General features: G+C 44.6%; 1 protein-coding gene across 1 annotated transcript in view; it reads left to right on the top strand.

The window, feature by feature from the left end:
* Nucleotides 1-25,957, top strand: part of WIPF2 (WAS/WASL interacting protein family member 2) — a 38,676-nt gene extending 12,719 nt beyond the window's left edge. Inside the window, exons 2-9 of the mRNA XM_082678661.1 lie at nt 4,703-4,816; nt 10,198-10,329; nt 14,410-14,542; nt 15,256-15,372; nt 15,725-16,381; nt 23,864-24,073; nt 25,432-25,533; nt 25,776-25,957. Coding sequence (XP_082534787.1) covers nt 10,267-10,329; nt 14,410-14,542; nt 15,256-15,372; nt 15,725-16,381; nt 23,864-24,073; nt 25,432-25,533; nt 25,776-25,816 — 1,323 coding nt within the window. The 5' untranslated portion in view covers nt 4,703-4,816; nt 10,198-10,266 and the 3' untranslated portion in view covers nt 25,817-25,957. The remainder of the gene's footprint in view (nt 1-4,702; nt 4,817-10,197; nt 10,330-14,409; nt 14,543-15,255; nt 15,373-15,724; nt 16,382-23,863; nt 24,074-25,431; nt 25,534-25,775) is intronic.
* Nucleotides 25,958-27,528: the final 1,571 nt, after the last annotated feature.

Genomic DNA, 27,528 nt, shown 5'->3' with positions numbered 1-27,528 from the left:
ACCTTCCCAATACTTCAGTGCTTTCAGGATAGTAGGATTTTCTCTTTGCTTTGAGGGGTGTGGTAGGGGCTGGGGATGTTTGGTGAAGTCATTCTCTGATCTCTGTTTAGGACGATTTTCAGGTATTATGTTTACAGTTGCTCTTGCATTAGTTATCTCTAGCCGTCTTTTTATTGAAGTAATTTTTCACAGATGTGGTTATTTTATTGCACACAAGAGTAGACTTCTCATTGATTTGTGATCATTTTAGATGAGAGGACTTGGCTGCTGGGTTGCCCTGTAACTGGGAATCATAACCTGTGGTACCTAATATTTACCACATCAAGTCGTCTATGAATATGTAGGCTTCTGAGTTTATGTTTCTCGGGCTTTTGAAAAATAATCTGAGACAAGAGGAAAGAGTCATATTAGGGGGAAAAGCTGCACTTTGGGATGTATACTTATGCTCTTATTAGGAAAATTATATTTGAAAGGATTTCGTCATATAGTTATATATCTTTCTTTTGCCTCTGTCCTTTTCTCTTCTAGGGTTGTGTTCTGCTTGTAACAGTGAAAAATCATTGAGGTAAAGAGTAAAACATCCAGGTTTAGTTGCAGAAGTCTAGGATTTTCAGTTTAAATTATCATGGTGTGCGTGTAATTTTTTAAAAAATTAGTTTACTTATTATTTACTTTTGGTTGCGTTGGGTCTTTGTTGCTGCGCGTGGGCTTTCTCTGCTTGCGGCGAGTGGGGGCCACTCTGTTGCGGTGCGCGGGCTTCTCATTGCGGTGGCTTCTCTTGTTGTGGAGCACGGGCTCTAGGCGCGCAGGCTTCAGTAGTTGTGGCACGAGGGCTCAGTAGTTGTGGCACGTGGGCTCTAGAGCGCAGGCTCAGTAGTTGTGGCTCACAGGTCCAGTTGCTCTGCAACATGTGGGATCTTCCTGGACCAGGGCTCGAACCCGTGTCCCCTGCATTGGCAGGCGGATTCTTAACCACTGCGCCACCAGGGAAGTCCCTTTGTGATTTTTTTAAAAATTACTTGTTGGATCAATCAGATTTGCTGCAGAGTTGAATTTCCACGATGAAATATGTGCGCAGTTGGAAAAGTGATTTTTTTCCCTTCATGGAGTAACCTTGGAATTTTAATTAATTCCATTTCTACATATGATAGAAATCTGTTTCACCAGGTTTGACTGAACTGAATTTCAAGGGGGAGGGAGCACCTTTTCCATTGAGAGACGAGGGCTGTAGATTATTTTCAGACTATATAAAGCTTTTTTGGGCGGGGAGGGTGGTAAAATACGAATAACAAGAATGTTACTCTAGTCTGTTTCCTCGTATTTTAGAGAAACCAGAAGTGCTTTAGTGGAAACTCTCTGCTGTATTCTGTCCTAGAACACGTGGAGGCGTGTTCATAGTTCAGTGTTGACATCAGTTCCTCCGTAATTATAGGAACCTGTTTGGCTCCTGCTGTTCGTTAGTCTCCTGCAGTGGCATGTGAATACTCTTAGGCAGTAGCTCCTGGCTGTTCTCCCATGTGGGGTTCTGTGACTTAGGAACTGGATGCCATTACGCCACTGTGGTAATGAGCCCCTCCTTCTCCATACTGTACTGCTTTTCAGGAGCAAGGTTGAAGGGCAGGTGGACAGGTAGGCAGACTGCCATCAGGGGACTTTTAACCCTGGAAGGCTTTCAGTTAGTACCTAGGTCCCTAGCTGTACTCAAGCCAACGAGAGATGAGGTGTACAGTCTGTGAGATTAGTGAACGAGATAACTGATGGAACTTGTTTACTTTGGGTGTGAAGCTGTTGGTTTGTTTAGACTTCTTTGGTATAATAGGCATATTGGATGGAGAAGGATACTACTTTTGGATTTGGAGGATGGCCTACAGAGGCCTCAGATTTCATCTCCTCTCACTCTTCACCTCACCCTGTTCTAGTTACTCTGGCTTTTTCACTAGTTCTCTAACACATCAAGCTCATTACTATCTCAGGCGGTTTTCCCTTTGATGTTTGTGAATTCTTTTTGGAATGCTCTTTCCCCAGATGTTTCCAGGGCTTGGCTGTTCGTGGAGAGACTTCTTTGGAGAGCCAGCCCCCAGCCCCCACCCCTCTCCTCATCTAAAAGAACACTATACCCTACTCCTGCACTCTCCCTTTATGATTCTCTTTTTTTCATTCTTTTTGTCAGTAATGGAAATGTTGAGATTGTATTTGTTTCCTTGTTTATCTTTTCCTCTAGAATATAGGCCCCAAGATTGTAAAAAATTGTCTAGTTCAGCCTCTAGAACAGGGTTTATCAACCTCAGCATTATTGACATTTTTGGACGGGAAAATTCTTTGTTGTGGGAGGTTGCCCTGTGCACTATAGAGTGTTTAGCAGCATCCTTGTTTTCTACCTCCTAGATGCCGGTAGCACCTCCTAGTCATGACAGTCAGAATGTCTCCAGACATTGCCAACTGTCTCCTGGGGGACAAAATCACCCCGCTTGGGAACCATTGTTATAGAACAATGCTTTGGCACCTAGTGGGTGCTCAATAAATGTTTATCATATGATAGATGGATTAATGAATGAATAAACTCAGCAAGTTAAGCAAGTTAAGATTTTTTGGAACACTGAACTACACATGTGTATATAGCCTTGTGTTTCTTCCTTACCTCTTTTCTTGTCTTTTCCATTTCTGGCACATTGATCCATCCTTCACTGCTTTTTTCCCTCAACTCAGGCTTGCTTGCTCTTTCAGACAATGCTACTTTTAAATTTGGTTCGGTTCAACAAGTGACAGATGAGCCCCTACTCTGTGCTGTAAAATAATAGGAAAGAACTATAGAAGGATACAGTACTGTCTGTGCTTAAGAGCTCATTGGGTAAAATGGACACAGATACATGAAATGTTCTCTAAAGTTTCTTAGTTCAGGGTAATGTCTAAACTGGTACAGGGCCATTATAGGGTTATTTAAGGAATAGTTGTTAAATGAAATGCTTATCAGAATGGAGTGCTTGCTGTTGAATTTGGAATCCAGTTTTAACAAAAACCTACCCATTCAGGGAATTTCTTGGTGGTCCAGTGGTTAGGACTCTGCACTCTCACTGCCAAGGGCCCAGCTTTGAACCCTGGTCAGGGAACTAAGATCCTGCATGCCGCATGGTGTGGCCAAAAAAAACCTACCTAATCATTTTCTACTTATTTTCATTGTTGCAGTTACCCTTGGTTTCTTGCTATTGATTCTGTCAGTAACATGGTTGAGAAATATGCAAAGTGGGCTTGCTCATTTTGCACTTGTTTGATGGGAATGTTTCTAAGGTTGGTTATTTTATTGAATGGTCTTGACAGCTGATTCATCAATGGTTCTTTTTTTTTTAATATCCGTAAAACCTTTTTTAAAAAAAAATATTTATTTACTTATTTATATTTATTTTGGCTGCGCCGGGTCTTAGCTGCAGCACATGGGACCTTCGTTGCGGTATGTGAACTTCTTTAGTTGTGGCATTCGGACTTCTGAGTTGCAGCATGCGGACTCCTAGTTGCGGCATGCATATGGGATCTAGTTCCCTGACCAGGGATTGAACCCAGGCCCCTTGGATTGGGAGCTTAGAGTCTTACCCACTGGACCACCAGGGAAGTCCCATCAGTGAGTTTTTAACGTCCTTGCTTGGAAAATCTTGCCACCTCTATCCACCTGGTATGAAAATACACCAAACAAAAACCCCATTGTCTGTTATGTGACTTTTCTTTGTCCTAGAGCAACTGATTTTTCTCTTTCTGCTGAATATTTATGTTCCATCTCTCATACTGTTAGAGAGGTGTTTTGTTTTGTTTGTTTGTTTTGAACTATGGGATCAGAAGAATTGCATTGGGGGAACATTTGGAACCTTTTCCTCTTGAAGACACAACTGTCTTCTCTTTAGATTATCTGGAGACAGAGTAGACAGAGCTAAATGGTCTTTCAGTGAGAATCTTGAAATGTCTCTTTTAGCTGTCTCTCTGTTCCTTTATATTACAAAGCAGTTTAATAGGATATTAAAGAATTGAACATGTATTTAACAAAGGAGAGATAATTTTCTTGTTGACATCCCAAATTCCTATCCATATGACTGAGTCTTGTAAGGTAGAACTAAGGCCCTTGAGACTTTGCTGAGGGAGACAGCCTACTTAAAAATGTTCAAGGTCAGGTGTTTTTTTTGTTTTTTTTTCCCCTGTGGGATTTTGTTGGGTACTTTGGTACAAAAACTGTAATTTACTCTGTAATCAAAGCTGAGATCAAAGGAGAGTGCTGTTACCTGAGGTCACTCAGCATGAAAGTGGATGTCGTTAAGATTTAGATTTAAAATAAAAATTTTTTTCTTTGTAAAATAACTTGGCATTGAAACCTGAGTTTTATAACAGCAGAATACCATTTGAGTAAAGCCCTCAGATTGTAGTGGTAACTGGAATACCTCTTAGATCTTTTAAAATATATGATAAAAAGCAACAACTAAATTGGATTCTTCATTTATCAAATGTAAAAGGAAGTAGTTTCTGTCTTTGTCCTCAGGAGGTTTCCTGCTCCTAAAGTGTACGAATATTTGGAAATTGAATAGAAAAACAGGTTTTGTCTTCTGAGGAACAGAAGAAAGCACTTTTTAAAAGTGCTTGAGTTTTATGGAGACTTACCTCTGAATTCTGTGATAAATTTGATATTAAGAAGACTTGAAATAATGCTCTCTGATCTTTATTTCAGAGAAACTGACTCCTGAGGATGTGAAAAGCTATCATGGTTTTTAAGTGGAAAGGCTTAAGAAGGGAATGAGAATTTTTCTGAAAATCAGGGACTCTGAAGAACACAGATGGTGAGGTTTGTAGTTCTAATTTAATAGATCAGAAAGGAAAGACTTAATTCCGTGATGAACCCTCTTTTTTCCTTTTTTTAGTTTAATCTCAGGTTTAACTTCAGGAATGTTAGATTCTTTTTTTTTTTAAATAAATTTATTTATTTTATTTATTTTTATTTTTGGCTGTGTTGGGTCTTCGTTGCTGTGCATGGGCTTCTAGTTGCGGCGATCGGGGGCTACTCTTCATTGCAGTGCGCGGGCTTCTCATTGTGGTGGCTTCTCTTGTTGCAGAGTATGGGCTCTAGGTGCGTGGGCTTCAGTAGTTGTGGCACATGGGCTCAGTAGTTGTGGCTCGCGGGCTCTAGAGCGCAGGCTCAGTAGTTGTGGCGCACGGACTTAGTTGCTCTGCAGCATGTGGGATCTTCCCAGACCAGGGCTTGAACCCGTGTCCCCTGCATTGGCAGGTGGATTCTTAACTACTGTGCCACCAAGGAAGCCCACTTCATTTGTTCTTAACTGAAAGCAGTTCTCAAAGCAGACCCTCTGCATTGGGTTAGTGCTTGTAGTGTCGATCCTGAATTGGTTTGAATAAAGCTTCTTCAGGGAATCTTCAGGGCAAGGAAAGTTGTGTTAATTTAAATTTATATAAATTGGGCTTCCCTGGTGGCGCAGTGGTTGAGAGTCCGCCTGCCGATGCAGGGGACGCGGGTTCGTGCCCCGGTCCGGGAAGATCTCACATGCCACGGAACGGCTGGGCCCATGAGCCATGGCCACTGGGCCTGCGCGTCCAGAGCCTGTGCTCTGCAATGGGAGAGGCCACAACAGTGAGAGACCCGCGTACCGCAAAAAAAAAAAAAAAAAAAAAAAATTTATATAAATTGGTTTGCTCTTGGAAAACATAGAGATCTGTTTGTATTCCATCCCTAAGATAGGAATTTGGAGTAGGTTAAGTTTTCATTTAGGAAAAATAGTAGAAAATTGCTAAACCCAACCAACTTGCAGTGGAGATTTTTTTCATGGTGATTGGTGAAATAGAAAGGGATCAGGAGACCTGAGTTTGAGTCCTAACTCTGCAGTTTACTCCTGAGTGATCTGGGGGGTCGCGCTTAGCTCAGTCAGTCTGCCTCTCTCCCTAGTGTGCATACATGTAACCCCACTCCTCGAGCTTCAGAGTCCTCACCTGTAAAATGGGAGTGATAATACTCTACTGTAGTGTATCATTGTTTGCTCAGTGTCCCTGGTAGGAGGGTGTCATGCCTGCAGTCTTTGTGGAGACAGAAGAAAAGTTGAAAGCCACTGCTGGTAGTCAACCATGGTGCTGGTAGTGATTTTTTTTTTTTTTGGCCATGCTGCATGGCTTGCAGGATCTCAGTTCCCTGATCAGGGATTGAACCCGGGCCACAGCAGTGAAAGCCCAGAATATCCTAATCACTAGGACACCAGGAACTCCCAAAAGTGATTTTTTCTTTTTTCTTTGTGGTACGCGGGCCTCTCACCACTGTGGCCTCTCCCGTTGCGGAGCACAGGCTCCGGACGCGCAGGCCCAACAGCCGTGGCTCACGGGTCCAGCTGCTCCGCGGCATGTGGGATCTTCCCGGACCGGGGCATGAACCCGTGTCCCCTGCATCGGCAGGCGGACTCTCAACCACTGCGCCACCAGGGAAGCCCCTGAGCCTATTTTAAGAAGGCATCTTTAACTGCATAATGTATTAGTGGCTTTCTGCAGTGGGTGACTTTAAAAAAAGATTTGCCTTGCTAGAGAACTACTGCTTTGCCTAATAAATGACTCTAACTGTCAGACTTAAGTTTGTCCCTTTAGGTCATTTCTTACTCCGTAGCATGTAGATTGGATCAACTGTGGATCTGGAAAGAACTAGGGACTTGTCTGAATCTCTTTTCCGGGTCATTCTAGGAGACCATTTCAACTGTGGCAATGGCCAAAGTAGGTAGAACTGGAAACCCAGAAAAGGTGGGAACTGAGGTGACTGGAATTAGTTGAAAATGTTTGTTTCTGAATAAACTACTATTTTCCTTATTCTTGGGCTGCTAGCTTTATGACTGCTATGGGGACTTGAGTGGAGTGGTCATAGTGAACCCAGAAAATTTAATAGAAGAAAGGTTTTTTCTTCTTCTCCACGTGTTTCTTTCACTTTAACACCCCCCACGCCTCGAGATAGATGTTCTGCTTATGAGGATTTACTATTTTGATCAATTTTTCAAGCCTAGTATGTTAGATTCCTGGCAAAGAAAGACTAGACTTAATTTTGAAACCAGAAATGAGAAGGTATTTCCCTTAGAGGGGAGTCAGCTGCTTGTTCCTTGAAGTGAGTTCAGACATCATTCCCTGTGGGAACCACTTAGCCAAAGTACTGTCCAGTTCTTTGTGATTGGAGCAAAAAGCTCTGTTGGGCAGCAAGCCTAGAGTGGCATTCCACTGTAAGGAGTTGGGATTTTGAAGATGTTAACGGTCATGTTTTTGATCAAATTTACTACCTACAAAGGTTCTTGGTTTTATAGAACCTTTGGAATATTTGCCCTTTTATCATTCTCAGGGCATTGAGAGAAGTGTTTAAGTGGTTACTTCTTTATTCACAGAGAGATTTTGATCACCCATGTAAAGAGTTTAGAACCAAGCCTCTGCAATTATTTGGCTTTGACTTTTGAGGGTTCAAGAAGTAGGATTTCCTTGGGGTGACTTTTGGGGGGTATTGTTCTTGAGTTTTAGTTTTATCTTTGCCCCCTACTTCAATGTCTTATGAAGACTAAAGTTCCCTGGCTTTAGTCTCATTTGTGAAATGAGGATCACTTACAGACTGTAATAAGGAGACAACTGTATACTTTTTGAGTGTTAAATATTAAGCCACTGATAACTGGATAAATTCTCATGTGGTATTTACGCTCTTACCAGATTCCAGTGATGTGACTATACCAGGGATCAGTAAACTGTGGCCCATGAGTCAGATCTGGTCCATGGTCTGTTTTGTATGGCCCAATGACTAAGAATGGTTTTTACAACTTTCCTTAATGAGTTTATTTATTTATTTTTATTTTATTTATTTATTTTTGGCTGCATTGGGTCTTCGTTACTGCACATGGGCTTACTCTAGTCGTGGTGAGCAGGAGTTGCTCTTTGTTGCGGTGTGCGGGCTTCTCATTGCGGTGGCTTTGTTGTGGAGTTTGGGCTGTAGGCACACTGGCTTCTGTAGTTGTGGTGCACGGGCTTCAGTAGTTGTGGCGCATGGGCTCAGTAGTTGTGGCTTGTGGGCTCTAGAGCACAGGCTCAGTAGTTGTGGTGCACGGGCTTTGTTGCTCCGTGGCATGTGGGATCTTCCTGGACCAGGGATCGAACCCGTGTCCCCTGCATTGACAGGGCGAATTCTTAACCACTGCGCCACCAGGGAAGTCCCAGTTTTTACTTTTTTTTTTTTTTTTTTGCAGTATGCGGGCCTCTCACTGTTGTGGCCTCTCCCGTTGTGGAGCACAGGCTCCGGACGCGCAGGCTCAGCGGCCATGGCTCACGGGCCCAGCCGCTCCGCGGCATGTGGGATCTTCCTGGACCGGGGCACGAACCCGTGTCCCCTGCATCGGCAGGTGTACTCTCAACCACTGTACCACCAGGGGAGCCCCGCGATTTTTACATTTTTTAAATGTAAAATTCAAGAGAATGAGAACACAAGCCACAGAGTAAGAGAAAATATTTGCAAAAGATACATCTGATAAAGGACTGTTATCTAAAATGTACAAAGAACTCTTAAAACTCAACAGTGAGAAAACAAACAACCCGATTAAAAAGTGGGCAAAAGACCTGAACACGCACCTCGCCAAGGAAGATACATAGGGACATCCCTGGTGGTCCAGTGGTTAAGACTCTGCGCTCCCAATGCAGAGGGCCTGGGTTCGATCCCTGTTCGGGGAATTAAGATCCCACATGCCGCAACTAAGCCTGTGTGCCTCAGTGCAGCCAAAATAAATAAATTAATTAATTTCAAAAAAAGAAGATATATAGATGGCAAGTCAGCATATGAAAATATTCCAACATCATATGTCATTTAGGAATTGCAAATTAAAACAGCGGGATACTGCTACACACCTATTGGAATGACCGAAATCCAGAAGGCTGGCGAGGATGTGGAGCAATAGGAACTCTCATTCATTGCTGGTGAGAATGTGAATTGGTACAGCCATTGCGGAAGGTATTTTGGCAGTTTATTACAGAACATACTCTTACCATATGATCCATCAGTCATGCTCCTTGATGTTTTACCCAAATGAGTCAAAAACTTATGTCCTCACAAAAACCTGCACAAGGATGTTTATATCAGCGTTATTCATAATTGCTAAAACTTGGAAGCATCCCAGATGTCCTTCAGGAGGTGAATGGATAAACAAACTGCGGTACATCCAGACAGTGGAATGTTATTCAGTGCTAAAAAGAAATGAGCTATCAAGCCATGAAAAGACATGGAGGAAACTTAAATGCATATTACCAAGTGAAAGAAGCCAATCAGAAAGGGGTACTGTATGATTCCAACTATACAGCATTCTGGAAAAGGCAAAACTATGAAGACATTAAAAAGCTCAGTGGTTGGGCTTCCCTGGTGGCACAGTGGTTGAGAGTCCGCCTGCCGATGCAGGGGACACGGGTTTGTGCCCCGGTCCGGGAAGATCCCACATGCCACTGAGCGACTGGGCCATGGCCGCTGAGCCTGCACGTCTGGAGCCTGTGCTCCACAACGGGAGAGGCCAGAATAGTGAGAGGCCCGTGTACCCCCCCCCAAAAAAAAAAACTCAGTGGTTGCCAGGGATTCAGGGGTGGGGGGCAGGGAGGGATGAACAGATACAGCATAAGAGATTTTTTAGGACAGTGAAACGATTCTATGTGATACGACATTGGTGGAGAGTTGTTATACATTTGTCCAAACCCATGGAACGTACAACACCAAGAGTGAACCCTAATGTAAACTATGGATTTCGGGTGATAACGAGGTGTCAGTGTAGGTTCATCAATTGTGACAAATGTATCACTGCAGGGTATAGATAGTGGGGGACTCTGTGTGTGTGGTGGGGGACAGGGGTTTTAGGGGAACTCTGTACTTTCTGCTCAGTTTTGCTGTGAACCTAAAACTGCTCTAAGAAATAAAGTTTATTAATTTAAAAGGTTGTCAAAACAAAACAGAAGGATAATGTGCGACAGAGACCATATGTGGTTTACAAAGCCTAAAGTATTTTTTTATCTGGCCTTTTACAGAAGAGATTTACCGAGCCCTGGACTAGATCACAGTGCGACTAGGAGATGAGTGCCTAGTTTCTCTCTGGTGTCATGCTCAGTCCTCTGGTTCTCCTGGTACTCAGTGTGTCTCATGGCAAAGTTGTTCTCATGAATTTATTTCTGTTTCACTTGCAGGTATATGAGTGACCTAAAGCTGCAGATTAAAAAGGAAAGAGAGCAGTGCCAACTGCAAACAGGGCAAGGATGCCAATTCCTCCTCCCCCTCCACCACCCCCTGGTCCTCCTCCACCTCCCACTTCTAATCAGGTAGGTAGTCCATCCACCTGGCTATCTCAAGACCTGAATGGATACTTAGGGCTTCCTGGTATGAGACATAGTGTACTCAAAGACATGGGGTGTAGGAAGATGGAGAATAAATAAGTAAAGTCTGTCTTCCTAATTCGTTCTGATTCCTGAGAAGTCCTCTTAGGACCATAATGGCTTGTCTTGGTTTTTTTATCCTGGTTCAGTCTAAATGGAGATTTGGGCAGGTGGCATCAGAGTAGGAACTAGTGTGTCTTCCCTAAAACTATTGTAGTATAAAGGTCAATGTGTCCTTTTTCTGCATCTTTGAGAAAAGGGATGGCAATTCCTAGTTGTTGTTTCTTGCTGCCATTTCATTTCCTTCTCTTCTACTCCAAATCAGTTCACTTTAAAGTCAAGTCCATCAGGTCTAAATGCCCCCATGCCCCATATCAAGAAAGAAAGGAGTTAATGGAATTAGGGGGAAGACTAAAGGTTCAGTAATGGGAAGAAAAAAAAGCAATGTCTGAGTTGTGATACCTGGAGTCACATGAGAAAGAAGGAAGGAACCTGGGTGCTTCATCGTGTGTGTGTGTGTGTGTGGGTGTGGGTGTGGGTGTGGGGGTGTGGGGGTGTGGGTGTGTGGGTGTGGGTGTGTTGGGTGTGTTGGGTGTTTAACAGATGAGAAATTGTGCCCTGAAAGAGGAAAGGTGACTTAACCTAGCTAATTTGTTTCAGAACTAGGACAACAGTTCAGGTCTGCCAACTTCTGGTTTTTTTCCTGTAATTTTTGGGGTGTGGTGGGAGCTGAGGCTGGAGGTGTAGGTGGGGGGTTGGAGTTTTCTCTTGGTCATGATGGGGAGATGCTGAAGTCTCTTCAGCAGCAGGAGGAACCTGCTTGGGTTTATATTAGGAAAGTTACTCTTCACAGTGTGGACGGTAGGTTGGGAGTTGAGACTACAGACAGGGAGGTTGAGACTGGAGACAGAAGCCTGTGGCAATTGAAAATAAGAGTCTGGACTAAAGCAGTGAGGATGGAGAGTGGAGACAAGAGACAATGACAGAGTAAAATCTTAAGAGTCTGATGACAGATGGAAGAGTGAAGAAGAGGAAGGAGATTTGAATGACTCTAGTTGGGGGATTGATTTTTTAAATTTTTATTTATTTATTTATTTTTTGCGGTACGCGGGCCTCTCACTGTCGTGGCCTCTCCCGTTGCGGAGCACAGGCTCCGGACGCGCAGGCTCAGTGGCCATGGCTCATGGGCCTAGCCGCTCCGCGGCATGTGGATCTTCCCGGACCGGGGCACGAACCCGTGTCCCCTGCATCGGCAGGCGGACTCTCAGCCACTGTGCCACCAGGGAAGCCCTGGGGGATTGATTGAATGCTGGTGCTATTTACAAGAGAAACAGGTTTGTGGAGGAGGATATGAGCTCAATTTTGGACATGCTTAGTAATATTTTTCTCTTTACAAAAGTAATATGTTCAAGAAATTTATGAACTGTGGTTAAGCAAAAAGGAGCAGTTACCCATAATCCAACCATTCATAACAGTTTTGTGTCTAGACTTCCCCTCCCTCCTTCTTCCTTTTGTATCTGTCTACCTTTTTAAAAATTATTTATTTATTTATTTATTTATTTATGGCTGCATTGGGTCTTTGTTGCTGCGCACGGGCTTTCTCTAGTTGCAGTGAGCGGGGGCTACTCTTCGTTGCCGTGCGCAGGCTTCTCATTTTGGTGGCTTCTCTTGTTGTGGAGCATGGGCTCTAGGCACGTGGGCTTCAGTAACTGTGGCGCGTGGGCTCAGTAGTTGTGGTTCACGGGCTCTAGAATGCAGTCTCAGTAGTGTGGTGCACGGGCTTAGTTGCTCTGCAGCATGTGGGATCTTCCCAGACCAGGACTCGAACCCGTGACCCCTGCATTGGCAGGCGGGTTCCTGACCACTGCGCCACCAGGGAAGCCCGTCTACCTTTTTTTTAAAAAAAGGCTGTTCTTTATATACATACTGATTTCTGATTGGCTCTTCTTCCTCATTAATACATCATGAATGGCTTGTCATTGTCATTAAATGTTTAGTGATATCATTAAAAAATTCTTTACTAAAAAATCCAGAAAAAACTAGAGAACACCAATAAACATAGAAAATGTTAATCTATAATTAACCCTTGTTAACATTTTGTATGTTTATTGTAGGAAAACTAGAAAATACAGATAAACATAAATAATTATTACCCCAGATTAACTTTTGCTAGTATCAGTGTATATCCTTCTAGAAATTTTCTGTATGTGTGTACCTTTTTATTCTTCACAATATAAGCTAGCTGCTACTTATTGAACTCTTACTATACACCAGGCACTGTGCTAAGCTCTTAAAAAGTGTTATCATTTAATTCTCAAAACTACCCTATGAGATAGGTCCTATTATGACTCCTGTAGAAAACTGGAATCATGTATATGTATTGTTCTATAATATTTTTTGCTTGATTGTGTCAGATATTTATTTCCATGAAAAGATGCTTACTTCTACATCCTTTAAGAGCTTAACTGGCATCCCACTGTATGATTGTACCATTGTTGTTCTTTTCGGTTGAACTTTTAGATTACTTCCGCTTTATGCTATTATAAACTGTTTTTTGCTATTATTATCGTCTTTGTGCATGTCTCCAATTATTTTCTTAAAGTTAATTTCTGGAAGTAGAATTCTTGTGCTAGACTTTTACGAGGTGTTTGATACATAAATTACTTTCTAGAAAAATCATACCAATCTATCCTACCACAGGTAGTAGAAAAGAGTACCTGTTTTCCTGGATCCTTAAGATCACCATGGGGCAGCTTTTTATTCTATACATTGTTTTGAACATCTTCAGTGTGCCAGGCACTGTACAGGCAGTGGTCCCTGCCTTCACAAAGCTAGCAGTCTCTTTGTAATTTTAACCTTTACCAGTATCATAGGTAGATAATGATAGTTTTACACTACATTTTTTTTTATTATAGTTGGTTTTTTTCCATATTTGTTGGCTCTTTTGACTTCTTTTATGCAGTGTTGTTCATATCTTTTGCTTATTATCCTACTGATTTCTAAGTCATCTTTATATGTTAATGCTCTATGGATTTGGGCCACTACCTTTATTTCTATCATATGTTAACATTTGTCACTGACAATTTTTCTTCCAGTGTGTCATCTGCTTATTTACTTATATTCCTAAGTAAATAATTTGAAATAAGCAATCTGTCGATCTTTTCCTGTATTTTGATTGTCTTGATTAGAAAGTCCTTCCCATTACCTATATTTTTGCATATAGTACTTCTGTGGTTTTATTTTTTTACACTTAAATTTTATAATTCAGCTAGAATTTATTTGAGAGTAAAGTGCTAAGGTAGATATTTAACTTTATTATTTTTTTCTAAAAATTAACCACTTGTCGGACTTCCCTGGTGGTCCAGTGGTTAAGACTCCACGCTTCCGCTGCAGGGGGTGTGTGTGCGATCCCTGGTTGGGGAACTAAGATCCTACATGCCGCCTGGCATGGCCAAAAAACTTAACCACTTGTTATTAACACCTTGTATTTAATAATCTATCCTTTCTGCACTGAAGAAATATATTTTTATTATTTCTATATAAACCTGGGCCTGCTTTATGGACTTCCTGTTTTGTTCCATTTATCTAGCTGTCTGTCCCTATGCTCCTGTTGTTGTTGGTCATAGGAATATTTCAGGATTTAAACAAGATAATGAAAGTAATGTGCTTATTATTAGCACAATGCCTGGGATATAGTGGGGGCTCAATAAACGTTTGCCTTGGTGGTGATGATACAAATAAAGTGTCCGGCACACAAGCCTAGCACATAGGTGCTCAGTAAGTATTGGTGCAGGCCTCCTGTCAGAAGCTTCTGAACAGGAGGAAGACCTATATCCTTCACAGAAGGTACAGCATGAGAGAAAGTTCTAAGGAGGAGGATAATGGACATTGATACTGTCATTTGGCACATGTATCTTATTAGGTTAGACAGGCATCTCGTGGAATCCAGTTTGGCTTAAGGCATTTATCCCGAGCTTGTGATGAAGGGGATATTGAGGGTGAACTTATGTTTCGCTCTTCCTTCAGGCCAACACTGAGCTGCCCAAGCTGAGTAGAGATGAGCAGCGGGGTCGAGGTGCTCTCTTACAGGACATCTGCAAAGGGACCAGGCTGAAGAAGGTGACCAACGTTAATGATCGGAGCGCTCCCCTCCTCGAGAGTGAGTCTAAGCTTCATCTCCTAATGAACCACCGGGATCCCAGGATTGACTCGGGGACTAGGCTTGGCTGTCATTTTTATTGTTGGGTCGTAAGTGGGAGAGTTTTGTCTTGGCATGTTCTTTGGCTGTCTTCTCATCTGTTCATTTGAATACCTTAGAAATTGCTTTTTGACCTTTGAGAAGCATTCTCGGGATCTTAAGCCTCCCATCTCCTACTATAACTAGTGCTTGTTAGGGCATATCCTTGGCTTTTCTCTGAGAAGACCACCACAGTCCTAAAAACCTGTAAGCTGAAGCCAACGATGATTTTATAATTGCTACAAGTGTTCATTCTGAAAGGCCTCTGGGGGTTTTCTCACACCTGGGTCCCTGAGCCATTAAGCCCCCTCACCATCTGGGACTTGGAGAGGAAAGCCTAGAGAACTCTGTTGAACAGGTCCTCATCCTGGTTACCACTCTGCCCTAAATAAAGGAAGATTGGCTCCTCGTTCCTTTTGTTTTCTCTCTTTCATCACAGCACAGAGTTTCATCCCCACACCTACATGAAGCTGTGGAGCAGAGAAGCCCAGCTTTCTATTTCAGTGGAAAGGCAAAAGCAATATCGGTTTGTTTGCAAATTAAAGCCCAGGTAGAGGAGGGGTTTCTCCTCAGGATTGACTTGGTCACCAGCCTCAGAGCATATGAAATGAAAATCCTAATGGTGTGCTTTCCAGAACCCAAAGGAAGCAGTGGTGGTTATGGCTCTGGAGCAGCTGCCCTGCAGCCCAAGGGAGGTCTCTTCCAAGGAGGAGTGCCCAAGCTCCGCCCTGTGGGAGCCAAGGACGGTTCAGGTATGTGATAAGTACTTTCTTAGGATGTTTCCCAAGCACGTTCGTTTCTGACTGGTCCCAGGTGGGCCCTCTGGGGTTGAGGAGTGTGGTAGAGATGGGAAGAAGGAGTGGGGGCAGGGCAGGGGTTATAAAGTAGAATAAAGCAAAAGCTGCGGGTAAATAAGAATGCGTTCAGCTTGCATCAGTAGTGTTTGTTAATGGGCCCTGAGCCTGAAACCAGGGTAAAACCCAGAATCATACAGGTATTTGCCCTGCTGCCATGCAGGTTGCACTAAGGAGGCGGGGTGACGTGGAGATACCCAGCAACGTAGGTCCAGCTCTGTTGACCCAGTGCTGTCTGGTGTATTTGTAGAGAACCTAGCTGGCAAGCCAGCCCTACAAGTCCCCAGTTCTCGAGCTGCTGCCCCAAGGCCTCCGGGGTCTGCAGCCAGCGGGCGCCCTCAGGATGATACAGACAGCAACCGAGCCTCACTCCCAGAACTGCCCCGGATGCAGAGACCCTCGTTACCGGACCTCTCTCGGCCTAATACCACCAGCAATACGGGCATGAAGCACAGCTCCTCCGCCCCTCCTCCGCCTCCCCCGGGGCGGCGTGCCAACGCCCCCCCTACGCCTCTGCCTGTGCACAGCAGCAAAGCCGCAGCCTACAACAGAGAGAAGCCCCTGCCACCCACACCTGGACAGCGGCTTCACCTTGGTCGAGAGGGACCTCCCGCTCCACCCCCAGTCAAGCCGCCTCCTTCCCCTGTGAATGTCAGAACAGGACCAGGTGGCCAGTCTCCAGCTCCTCCGCCTCCGCCTTACCGCCAGCCTCCCGGGGTCCCCAATGGACCCTCCAGTCCCACTAACGAGTCAGCCCCTGAGCTGCCACAGAGACACAATTCTTTGCATAGGAAGACACCAGGGCCTGTCAGAGGCCTAGCGCCTCCTCCACCCACCTCAGCCTCCCCTTCTTTACAGAGTAATAGGCCACCTCCCCCAGCCCGAGACCCTCCCAGTCGGGGAGCAGGTAAGTGCCTGGAAGCACCTGATTTTTCCTACCATACTGAGATTGAGTTTATCCTTCCTCTTCACCCTTTTCCCCAAAGCTCTCCTTCAGTGATTGAAGTGAACACTCATTCAACAGGTTTATTGAGTGCCTCTTTACGTGTCAGACTCTGTTGTTAGGAAAACAGCAGTAAATAAAAAAGACAAAAAATCCTGTTCTCCTGGACAGTTAACAAATTAATTAGAAAAAAAAAATATATATATATATATATATAAATACATAGTATATAGATGCTTTAGAAAATACAAAGCAGAGAAAGGGAATGGGATATACTGGAGTGGGGATGAGGTAGTATTTTAAATTACAGGGGTGAGGGTAGAGTTGGGGTCAGGAAAGGCCTTACTGATAAAGTGACAGTGTGGCAAATACCTGAAGGAAGTGAGGGAGTACGCTACGCAGCCATTGAGGGCAGCAAATGCAAAGACCCTGAGACTGGGGACAGCAAGGAGACCATTGTGGCAAGACCAGGATGTGTGAGGGGAAGAGCGGCAGGATGTGGAGGTCAGAAAGCCAGATGCCACGGGAGGACACTGGAGGACTTTGTGAAAACTTTGGGTTTTACTCTGTGTGAGATGGGGAGCCACTGGCGCGGCACGGGGGCTTGGAACACAGAAGTAGCTTTGATTTACCTTTTGAAAAGGCAACTGGCTCTGTTGTTGAGAACCCACCGCAGGAGGACAAAGGGGCCAAAGGAGACCACTTAGGGGGCTAGTGCAATAATCTGAGTAGATGGATAGGATCACAGCAGGTTTGGGGGAAGGTGGGTGTTCAGTTTTGGATGTCAAGTTTGAGGTGCCTGTTAGACATCCAAGAGGAAATAACCAATTGTCGATTGACTCTCAGACTCTGAAGTTCAGGGGAGTGGTCTGGGCTAGAGAGAGAAATTTGAAGGATATTGAGAACCACATGCTGGGGTGAGATCACCTGGGGCGTGAGTATAGCGAAGAGGAGAGGTCCGAGGCCTGAGGCCTTCCTACATTGACAGGTGAGAGTGATAAGAGTACTAAGCAGAGAAAACTGAGAAAGAGCCTCTAGTGAGGAAGAAAGGAGGAATGCCAAGAGAGTAATGGAGAAAGTCCAGGATAGAGTGAGCGAGCAGCTGTGGCCTGTGCTGCAGGTGGGTCAGGTAAGTTGAAGACTGAGAATGACATTGGTCTCAGCAACGTGGGAGTCATTTTGGGGACCCCCAAACTACCCTTCTAAGTAGTTTCAGTGGAGTGCTGGAGGGAGCGTGAGGGTGAAAGTCTAATCGGGGTGGGTTCAAGCATGCCGGAATAGGAGAGGACTTGACAAAGATAGCAATAGAGAAACTCTAGGGAGTTTGCTGTAAAGGGGAGTGGGGGGTACAGGTATGTGGAATGGTTGCTGGAGGAGGATGAGAGATTGAAGGTTGGTTCCCCCCGCCCCACCCCACCCAAGACGGGAGATATTTCAGCATCTGTTTGTGGGCTGATGGAATGATCCAGTAGAGAGGAGGAAATTGCCTGGATAGTGTCCTTGGGGAGGCAAGAAGGAATGGAACCTGATCCACAGGTCAAGGGCTGGCCTTAGATAAGAACACAGTTCTTTGTGGTAACAGGAGGGAAGGCAGAGCATATAGGCAAAGAAGCAAGTAGGTAGGTGGGTGTAGTGGTAGGAGCATGTGGAAAGTTTCTTCTAAAACTTTTTAAATAAATGTATTTATTTATTTATTTATGGCTGCGTTGGGTCTTCATTGCTGCGCGCAGGCTTTTCTCTAGTTGCATGGAGCGGGGTCTACTGTTCCTTGTGGTGCGCGGGCTTCTCATTGCAGTGGCTTCTCTTGTTGCAGAGCATGGGCTCTAGGCACATGGGCTTCAGTAGTTGTGGCACACAGGCTCAGTAGTTGTGGCTCGCGGGCTCTAGAGCGCAGGCTCAGTAGTTGTGGCGCATGGGCTTAGTTGCTTCGCCGCATGTGGAATCTTCCCAGCCTGGGGCTTGAACTCGTGTCCCCTGCATTGGCAGGCAGATTCTTAACAACTGTGCCACCAGGGAAGCCCTTTTTTTTTTTTTGCTTCTATATTCTGGGTGAAATTGAAAGCAAGAACATATGCTGTGAATGAGGGTAAGGAAATAGAGGGAGATTTGAGGAGAGAGGAAAGAGGGCACAAAATGGCCATCTGGGCATGCAGGAGAATGAGTGGAGGAGAGAAGTGTGCTAGGATGACCAGCATCACGGAAGGCCCGCTCGAGCTTAGGGGCCACACATTTCAAGTGAGATTCATCAGCGCGGTGTGTGCTCAGCTGTGCCTCTGCAGGTACTGAGTTGGAGCAGAGTTGTATTTAACCAGGTTAGCGGTTTTTAGGCATGTGCGACTGTAATGGAGAGCAGGGCAAGGGAGTTAAGGGTGTGTGTAAGGGAGTGCTTGTAACAAGGGACCATGGTCCTGAACTGGGTAAGGAGGGGATTAAGGAACCTTCAAAAAGGTGGGAGAGGTTGTGTCATCTTACAAAATAGCCTGACTGAAAAGTAGAGAGTGAACGAGACCATGCTGGGGCCTTCTCAGACCTAGGAATTTTGGCTCCTGTATTCTCTTGTTTCATTGGGCTTGGAGCCGCAGTCTCCACAAATGGCTTTTGAACTTTGATTTTAAACAGTCCCTGCAGGTATAGATGAGATAATCGATTAAGCAGGTGTGTCATCAGGAAGTATGTATTAAAGGCCCATTAACTGGTACTGCTGCTTGATTAGGTACAGAGACTTGTATTCTAGGAGCTGGCAGTAGCATCAGGTGGTCACACAGGAGCCTGGTACATGGCTGACCCTGTATCTCCCTGGCTTCAGCCATAAGGATATAGTCCTTACGTGACCTTTGACTCTACAAAGTTTAGGTTAAAAAGAAAATTTTTTTTTTAACTTAGGGATTTTTTAAAATGACCCTTTATCTGAGCAGAGCCCATATCTTTCGGAAGCCAACCAGGAATAGAAGCAGAGAAAAATGTAATTTCTGTGGGTTGAACTGAGTTGTTTTAAATGTCTGCAGACTTCTTGCTTCCCACTTCTCAGTTCTTTTTTTGTGATTTCTTTAGAAAAATGTGAAGTTATGAGCCTTGTTCTTCTGTCTACTAGCCATCACCAACTTCGAGGCCTGACATAGGCCTCAGCCTGCTTTCTGTATCAGTAACCAGAGCAGCAGTTCTCAAGAGTGACACTCTGAAAAAAAATTGAGATATTTTAGTCAGAGATCTTTCGAGTATTGGCTCCACTTGTTTTGTGACATTGGGCAGATCACTCTGATTCTCTGAGTTTGTTTCCTCATCTGTAAAATGGTGTTCACAGTACTTTTCAGAGATGGTTATAAATAAAAGGGTGTGTAAAAGTGCTTTATAAACTGTGGTGTGCTGACAAATTTAGTGGTTTTATGCAAAGGACTTCTAGGCAGTTTTCATGGACTTATCTCTATTAATAAATCATATGGTGTGATAACATGGGATAATTTACTTTTGTTTCTTTATGAATTATTTACATTTGAATGAGTATGTAGTCTTTTACCCTCCCCGGGGTGCTCAGAGACCAAAAAGTCCCTTATTGTCCATAGCATTTGTTTTCTGAATTTTTCCTTTGCAGAGTAAAACACTATTTTAAAAAATGTGTATTTATTTATTTATTTATTTTATTTTGGCTGTGCCGGGTCTTAGTTGCGGCATGAGGGATCTAGTTCCTTGACCAGAGATCAAACCCAGTCCCCCTGCATTGGGAGCACGGAGTCTTAACCACTGGACCACCAGGGAAGTCCCTAAAACACTATTTTTTTAAGGGAATTTTTTTCTTTTTAAAAGAATCGAGAATGGAGTGGGAGGTTAGATTTAGCAGATGTAAGTGATTATATATAGAATGAATAAACAACAAGGTCCTACTGTATAGCACAGTGAACTACATTCAGTATCTTATGATAAACCATAATGGAAAACAATATAAAAAAAGAATATGTATAACTGAATCACTTTGCTATATAGCAGAAAGTAGCACAACACTGTAAATCAACTATACTTCAGTTAAAAAAAAATAACGTCATGCTTTCTTTAATACGGGTTTATCTTGGATTACAAAAGTCAGTCTTCCTACCCCAGGGTTTCGTTTGCATGCTACTTGTTTCTTGGGGTCCTTGGGTTCTGGCTCTGTCACTTGAAAGCCTTGAAACTGGATGTGACAAAGAGCTCAGAAACTTCTTAGAGATGGCAGAATCTGGTCAGGATGACCGGCCCTGAGGCAGGGTGCTGAGGGAGCCAAGCAGGTAGCTCTTGGTCCTGCTCCGTTTTGCCCATCCAGGTTGGCCCTCATCACTGCCTCCTGCGCAGAGTCTAGCTGGTGTCCTTTTGAGCCTGACCGACCATCTACCTTACTGTCCCTGACCCCGCTCTCGCAGTAGATGCAGACTCTCAGGGCCCTGAGAAATCTGAGTCTTAGGGAAATATTTTGAGGATGACCTGAAAGAGCTTCAGTTTGGGCAGATTTGGAATGAAAACAGGGTTCAGAGATCTGCCTCCCTTCAGGGAGGAGTTAAGGAGATTTCTCTTTAATTATGGCCTCTAATGGCCCCGTCCATACTTATACAGACTTTGGAGAGTGAGGGAGAGTTGACATTCTGAGTGTGTTTTATGGGAAGCTAAAACTAACATTTACTGGGCCTACAGTGCCAGACTTCTTGTCTATAAGCATCATCCCAGGGTCTGCCCTGGTAGTCCAGCGGTTAGGACTCCACGCTCCCAGTGCAGGGGGCTCAGACTCTATCCCTGGTCAGGGAAATAGATCCCTCATGGCACAACTAAGAGTCTGCATGCCACAACTATAAGATCCCACACGCCACAACGAAGATCCCTCATGCTGCAACTAAAGACCCGGTGCAGCCAAATAAATATTTTAAAAAAACAAAAACAATAACAAAATCATCCCATTACTGTTTCATTCTTAACTATGGTTACTCTATAGAAATTCTGACAGTAATTCAGGAAGAATGATATACACTCTTATTACTAAGACAGTGTTGGCTATTAAGCCAAGTAGTCTCCATGTACTGTTTGGTAACATGGCCCAGGTACCAAAAGACACATTTCCATCTCACTGGGTTATACGTTTGTTCGGGAGATATTTAATACTTGAGGTTGTTGTGAAAAGCATTGGGTAGCAGTTTTCTTACTATGGAAGAGCAGACGTATGCTGGGTCTGTTAGATCTGTGACCTTAGACAAACAGCTTGAGTCCCAGTTTCCTCATTTGTGAAATGGGGATAATGCCTCATACTTGTACAGGGGTGGCTACAAGAATTTTTAAAGGTTTAATACATAGAAAGTGCCCAGGACAGTGCCTGGAACATGATGGATATCAAATAAATGGTAACTGCTATTATTGTTAGTACAAAGCATAGAAATAATCTAACTTAAACACATTCGAACCTATTCCAGTGATGTCCAGCATGCTTTTTATTTATTTATTTATTTATTTATTTATTGGCTGCATTGGGTCTTCATTGCTGCACGCAGGATTTCTCTTAGTTGCGGCGAGCAGCGGCTACTCTTCGTTGCGGTGCTCGGGCTTCTCATCACAGTGGCTTCTGTTGTTGTGGAGCACAGGCTCTAGGCGTGCGGACTTCAGTAGTTGTGGTGCGTGAGCTCAGTAGTTGTGGCTCGCGGGCTCTAGAGCACAGGCTCAGTAGTTGTGGCACATGGGCTTAGTTGCTCCGCGGCATGTGGGATCTTCCTGGACCAGGGATTGAACCTGTGTCCCCTGCATTGGCAGGTGGATTCTTAACCACTGTGCCACCAGGGAAGTCCCCCAACATGCTCTTATTTTTTTATTTATTTTATTTTTGGTTCCATTGGGTCTTCGTTGCTGTGCGTGGGCTTTCTCTAGTTGCAGCGAGCGAGAGCTACTCTTCGTTGTGGTGCGCGGGTTTCTTATTGCAGTGGCTTCTCTTGTTGCAGAGCACAGGCTCTAGGCACGCGGGCTCCATAGTTGTGGCTCGCGGGCTCTAGAGCACAGGCTCATAGTTGTGGCACCCGGGCTTAGTTGTTCCGCGGCATGTGGGATCTCTCCCCGGACCAGGGCTCAAACCCGTGTCCCCTGCATTGGCAGGCAGATTCTTAACCACTGCGCCAGCAGGGAATTCCCCCCAACATGCTTTTGACATTACCTTATGCTTGGTGGCAAATTTTGTCTTTTAAGGGTGAATTTGATTTTCGAAAATGGCCAAAAATCAGAGTCAGACGTAGGTATGAATTTTTTTGTTGGTGGTGCAACCTCAGAAATGAGAAGTGACCATCATATGATAATATTTATGGATCTGTCTGACAACCTGGGTTTGGAGGCAATTCCAAAAGAGGTGTTCCCTATTTTTTTTGAGCAATGAGCCTATCAATGGAAATATATAACTTCTGCAGATGAAATTATTATACATAATTTGAAAATCACTCATTTTAGTCTGTACTACTAAGTGTTAGAATAAGTGACATAGCCTGTAAATGCTGTGGGAGAGCAAAGGAGGGAATCAGATTAGAGTGGATTGCTTTGGAAAAGCCTTGAGAAGATGGGACTTGAGTTGAACCTTAAAGAAAAGTAGGATTTGATAGTAAGGGATGAGGGGTGGTATTTCTGAGTATTGTGGGGGAGTCACAAGAATAAAGCATATGTAATTTGGTTTATTTAGCACGTATTGATTGAAGGCCTACCATGTGCTGAGCTTGGGAACTCAGATGAATGGACACTGCTCTGACTTTAAGAAATATACAGTACCCTCGGGAGGAAGCACGTGTAAAAAACATAGTAGTGGTAGAGAGAGACAGAGTCAACAGAGCAGTACAGAAGAGTGGTACCTAATCCAGTGTAGGGATCAAGGAAGAAAAGAAGGTGCAGTCAGGCTGACTGATGTGGTGGGTTACTGTGTAAGAAAGGAAAATGATTGGGTGAGACCCAGGCAGTGTAGAAGCTAAGGATTTGAAACTTCATGATATGGGAAATGCAAAGCCCTTGGAAAAGTCTGAGCTAGTATTTCGGGGAGATTAGTGAGTTGGTGGTATGCAGAATGGATTGAAAGGCTAAGAGATTAGAAGCAAGGAAAACATTTGAGAGGCTTTTTGCAGTAGAACAAGATAAAAATGAGAAAGCCCTGACTTAGAATTGTGGAGGAAGGCATGCGAAAGCAGAGAAAAAAATCATCGAGGATAAGTGGAATTCTTGACTGACTTGTCTTGGGAAATGAAAAAGGGTCATAAATTTATTCTGAACTTTGGTATCGAGAAGAATGGTGATGTTGTTAAAGAAATAGGGATGAGGGGAGGGTGAGTATGATATTTAACATGCTGCCCAGTGGTTCACAGGGTCTGGTTCTTTGGGAAAGCACCGAGCACTCTTTTGGCCCATGTCTCTCAAATCCCTCCGTCCATCGCCGTCTCTACATCCAAACCTAACTGCTTTGAACTTTAATTGCAGCTCCTCCACCCCCGCCACCCATGATCCGAAATGGTGCCAGGGATGCCCCCCCTCCCCCCCCACCGTACCGAATGCATGGGTCAGAACCCCTGAGCCGAGGAAGGCCCCCGCCTCCACCCTCAAGGACGCCAGCTGGGCCCCCCCCGCCGCCTCCACCACCCCTGAGGAATGGCCACAGAGATTCTATTACCACTGTCCGATCTTTCTTGGGTGAGTAGCTAGCTGTTTTAGTCTCATAGTTCCTGTGGTGACTTCACTAATTCCAGTGGCCGCTGCAGAGTGGGAGTGGTCACTTGGTGTCCTCTGTTCACTGCAGTTCCTCTCCTGACCTTCCCTCAGACTTCTGGGTCCATCCATGGACGTCCCTTTCCTTAGGCAAATTCTAGGCACGATTCCTTTGGAATAGATGGAAGTAAGATCAGCAGGTGTTGTGCTAACTCTAAAGCCAATCTCTTGCTCCCCAAGGCTCATTATTTGTGGTTAGCTTTTAGGTCAGAGACTGTATCCTCTTCAGGATTATTGAGACAGGAATTACGTATCCTCCTAGGAAGAAGAGCTCCTTTCTGGACCTTTGAAAACAAAACAACACTGTGTACACAACTTTTATCTAGTAATCCAAAGCCACTGACTAGTTGTGTTACTTTGAAGAAGTCACTTCATTTTTTTGGACCTCACTTCCCTTATCTATGAAACAAGGAGACTGACTAGCTCAAGAGTGTATCGGATTAACTTTTCCAAGGTTATAAATGAATCGTAGACTGCACCTAAGAGATTTCTAATTCATTAGGTCTGGGATGGAGCACCAAGTAAAGATTGTCCATCAGGTATTGTTAGACCCTCTGTTGAGGAAGTCTGGAAGGATCTGCACAGTCCCTTGTAGCCTGAACACTGTAGATTCTTTAATGGCTGACTCTTCTCTGGCCCTGCTCTAGTCTGTTCCTGTTAAGTGGACCAGTATTTTTGCTTGGAGGATATGCCCTTTGGAATGTGATCGAGCCACACCCATAGAACATTTGAGCCTTCTTGTAGAGGGGCCATGGAAAGTGGGAGTGGGAGCCATGACATGGCCATCCCGACTGTGTTGCAGAGCTCAATGAGGGGAGCCTGGGCCAAAAGGGAATTTTCTGGTCAGATCGTTCCCTAGCTGGTGGCATATAGTCCCATTTTAGATTAATTTCTGCCAATTTGTGGATTTAGTTCAGTTGGTTTCCCATGGTGATAGTCTCTAACATGACTATGTTACTGAAAGACAGAACTATATTTCCTTCTCCTGCCATGCAAACAGCTGGGCTCCTTTCCTGGTATGTGCCTGGTTTGGGGTGGAAAGATTTAAAGAACCAGTTCAAAGACTCATTCCTTAACGTAAAGAGCCTTTGAACACACTGTGCGTACGAGGTGCAGAGAGTAATGCTGTTGCTGCCCTCACGAACCTTGCTTTAGTGGGCAAGGCAGGCCCTCATGGTACATCAGGAAGCCCGGGAGACTAGTATGGGGAGAGTCAGAAGTGGCAGAGAGGTGTGTGGGAGCACGAGGAAGGGCGATATGAATTAATATTGTTCCTTTTGCAGATGATTTTGAGTCAAAGTATTCTTTCCATCCAGTAGAAGACTTTCCTGCTCCAGAAGAGTATAAACACTTTCAGAGAATATATCCCAGCAAAACAAACCGAGGTGAGAGAAGAGAATCATGGAAGGTCTTCCATAATTGCATAGGCTGTAGAATTGGTGTGTGCTTTTCTTAGCTTAAAATTTGCTTCTCCTTGTCTGCATTTTCTTAAACAGACAACGAAGCCTTGTCCCAGATTTTAAAGGTTAGCTTGAAGAGCCTGTCTGTCTCTCATTTTAGGAATGTTTGAGTTATTCAGGGTCTGGTGGGTGACCTTGCGTATGTGGTTTTTATTTATTTTTTTCAGCTGCCCGTGGAGCCCCACCTCTGCCGCCCATTCTCAGGTGAAGCCTGGCTTGGTCCTGTTCCTCAGGAAAAGGATGGACCCTCTCCTCTTCTCAGATGGTCCCTTCCATTCTCCCTGAAACCTGCATGACAGCTCCTAACGTGTTTCTCCAGTGCAACCAACCTCGAGACTCCAAGCGTCCACCCAGCTCACCTCCATCTATGCATCTCGTCTCTGGACTTGGTGACCGGACTCTTTATATTGACAGTAGGGTCTCAAACCCTGCATCCATCCCTCCTCTTGCAAGCCCTGCTGGCCAGATGAGGAAAAAGATTCCATGTCTCCTGCTTTCCTCTGGGGAAAGGTGCCTTGTTGTGATGAATGAACTCATTGTCGGGGCGGGGTGGAGGATGGTACTCCTACCTTCTCCTACCCACTGTGGGGGGAGCTTGGTGGGTATATTATATTTCATCATTTTAGGAGGCTGGCATGGCCAGGACTTCTGGGGGTGGGCATTTTTAGTGAAATGGGAAAGGAGTTTGCAGAGAAGTGATCTGTTTTAAAGGTCAAGTTTAGAGCATGGGCAAGGAAGTGGGTCTGCTTTATTTTTAGGGGTATTTTGGCTTTGCCCTCACCCCACCCCACGCTTATACCCAGAAATAGGTTGGATATAAACACTAAATACTAATCAGTTGAACTAAACATCTAATAAAAAGAGAGGGTGAAGGAAACTGGGGGTCCTTTTAGAGCTAGTCGGTTCCTCTGCGTCACAGGGACCAGGAGCCATGTGAGCCCTCTGGGGCTCCCTGCTCCATTTCTTCAGGTACTGAGGCTGAGGGATGTTTTTCCTCCTCTCACCACCTATCCCCTCAAGAGAAAAGTCCCTTTCATTCATTCATTATGGATTCAGAAACCCCCAAAACCTCTAGTGAGAGATAGGAAGATAGGACCTTGGCCTTGGCCTTAACCTTGACCTTGAGGCTGCCTCAGTCTTCTCTGCTTGGCCCTGAAGGCCACTGGCCCTTTCATCCCTGTTCAGAAACTTCAGCCCCTGATGGGTGCTCCAGGATGACGAAGAAGGGAAGGGTGAAGCACCTTGTGGAAGGGACCGGCTCTGCGGGCTGTGAATGGCTTTAACTGAGGCCCACTCGTTGTGAAGTTCATAGCCCGTCTGAGTGAGCAGGCTCTTCCTGTTCCCTTCTGCACCACTCAACCCCAAGACTGCAGGGGTTAGCACAGCAGAGTAGAGAAGGGTGAGGAAGCTTATGGGGGTAGTCAAAGATTCCTCTGCCAAAAGCACAAGGACTTTGGTGCGTTACCTCAGTCCAGTTGATCTTCCCTGGCAGCCAGCAATATGTTGTTTCGTCTTCCAGGTCCTAGTTAAAGAGCACAGAGAAAATGGAGGTTCCCAGTCTAGGTAGGAACTGAGCTTGGATCGTGGTGCAGGGACTTGCCCTTCTCCAACAGCATGATGGAGCTCCTGGGCTCCACATCCAGCTGGTTTGGTTTGCTAAAGCTCTTGTCAAGTGCAGAGGCTGCTCAAAGCTTGAAGTGAGAGCAAAGGAGCTTTCATCAGATACATCACAGGCTTAAACTGTCCTAGGGACCTTTCCTATCTGTTGGATCACAGACGAAGGATCTGTACATGGTGCCCAGTGAAACCCAAGTGCTCCCAGTGCTAGATGAGAGAGCTCTCAACTTGGGTTATTTATCTGGGGTCTGCGATCCTTTGCCATCCCCTGGACCATATTGACTGTTGGGGCAAACCGTGATT

The sequence above is a fragment of the Grampus griseus genome (genome assembly GCF_964374135.1).
Source record: "Grampus griseus genome assembly, chromosome: 20".
In the NCBI taxonomy this organism is placed as follows: domain Eukaryota; kingdom Metazoa; phylum Chordata; class Mammalia; order Artiodactyla; family Delphinidae; genus Grampus; species Grampus griseus.
The sequence above is the reverse complement of the archived record's forward strand: the minus strand, read 5'-3'. Positions and strand labels throughout refer to the sequence as shown.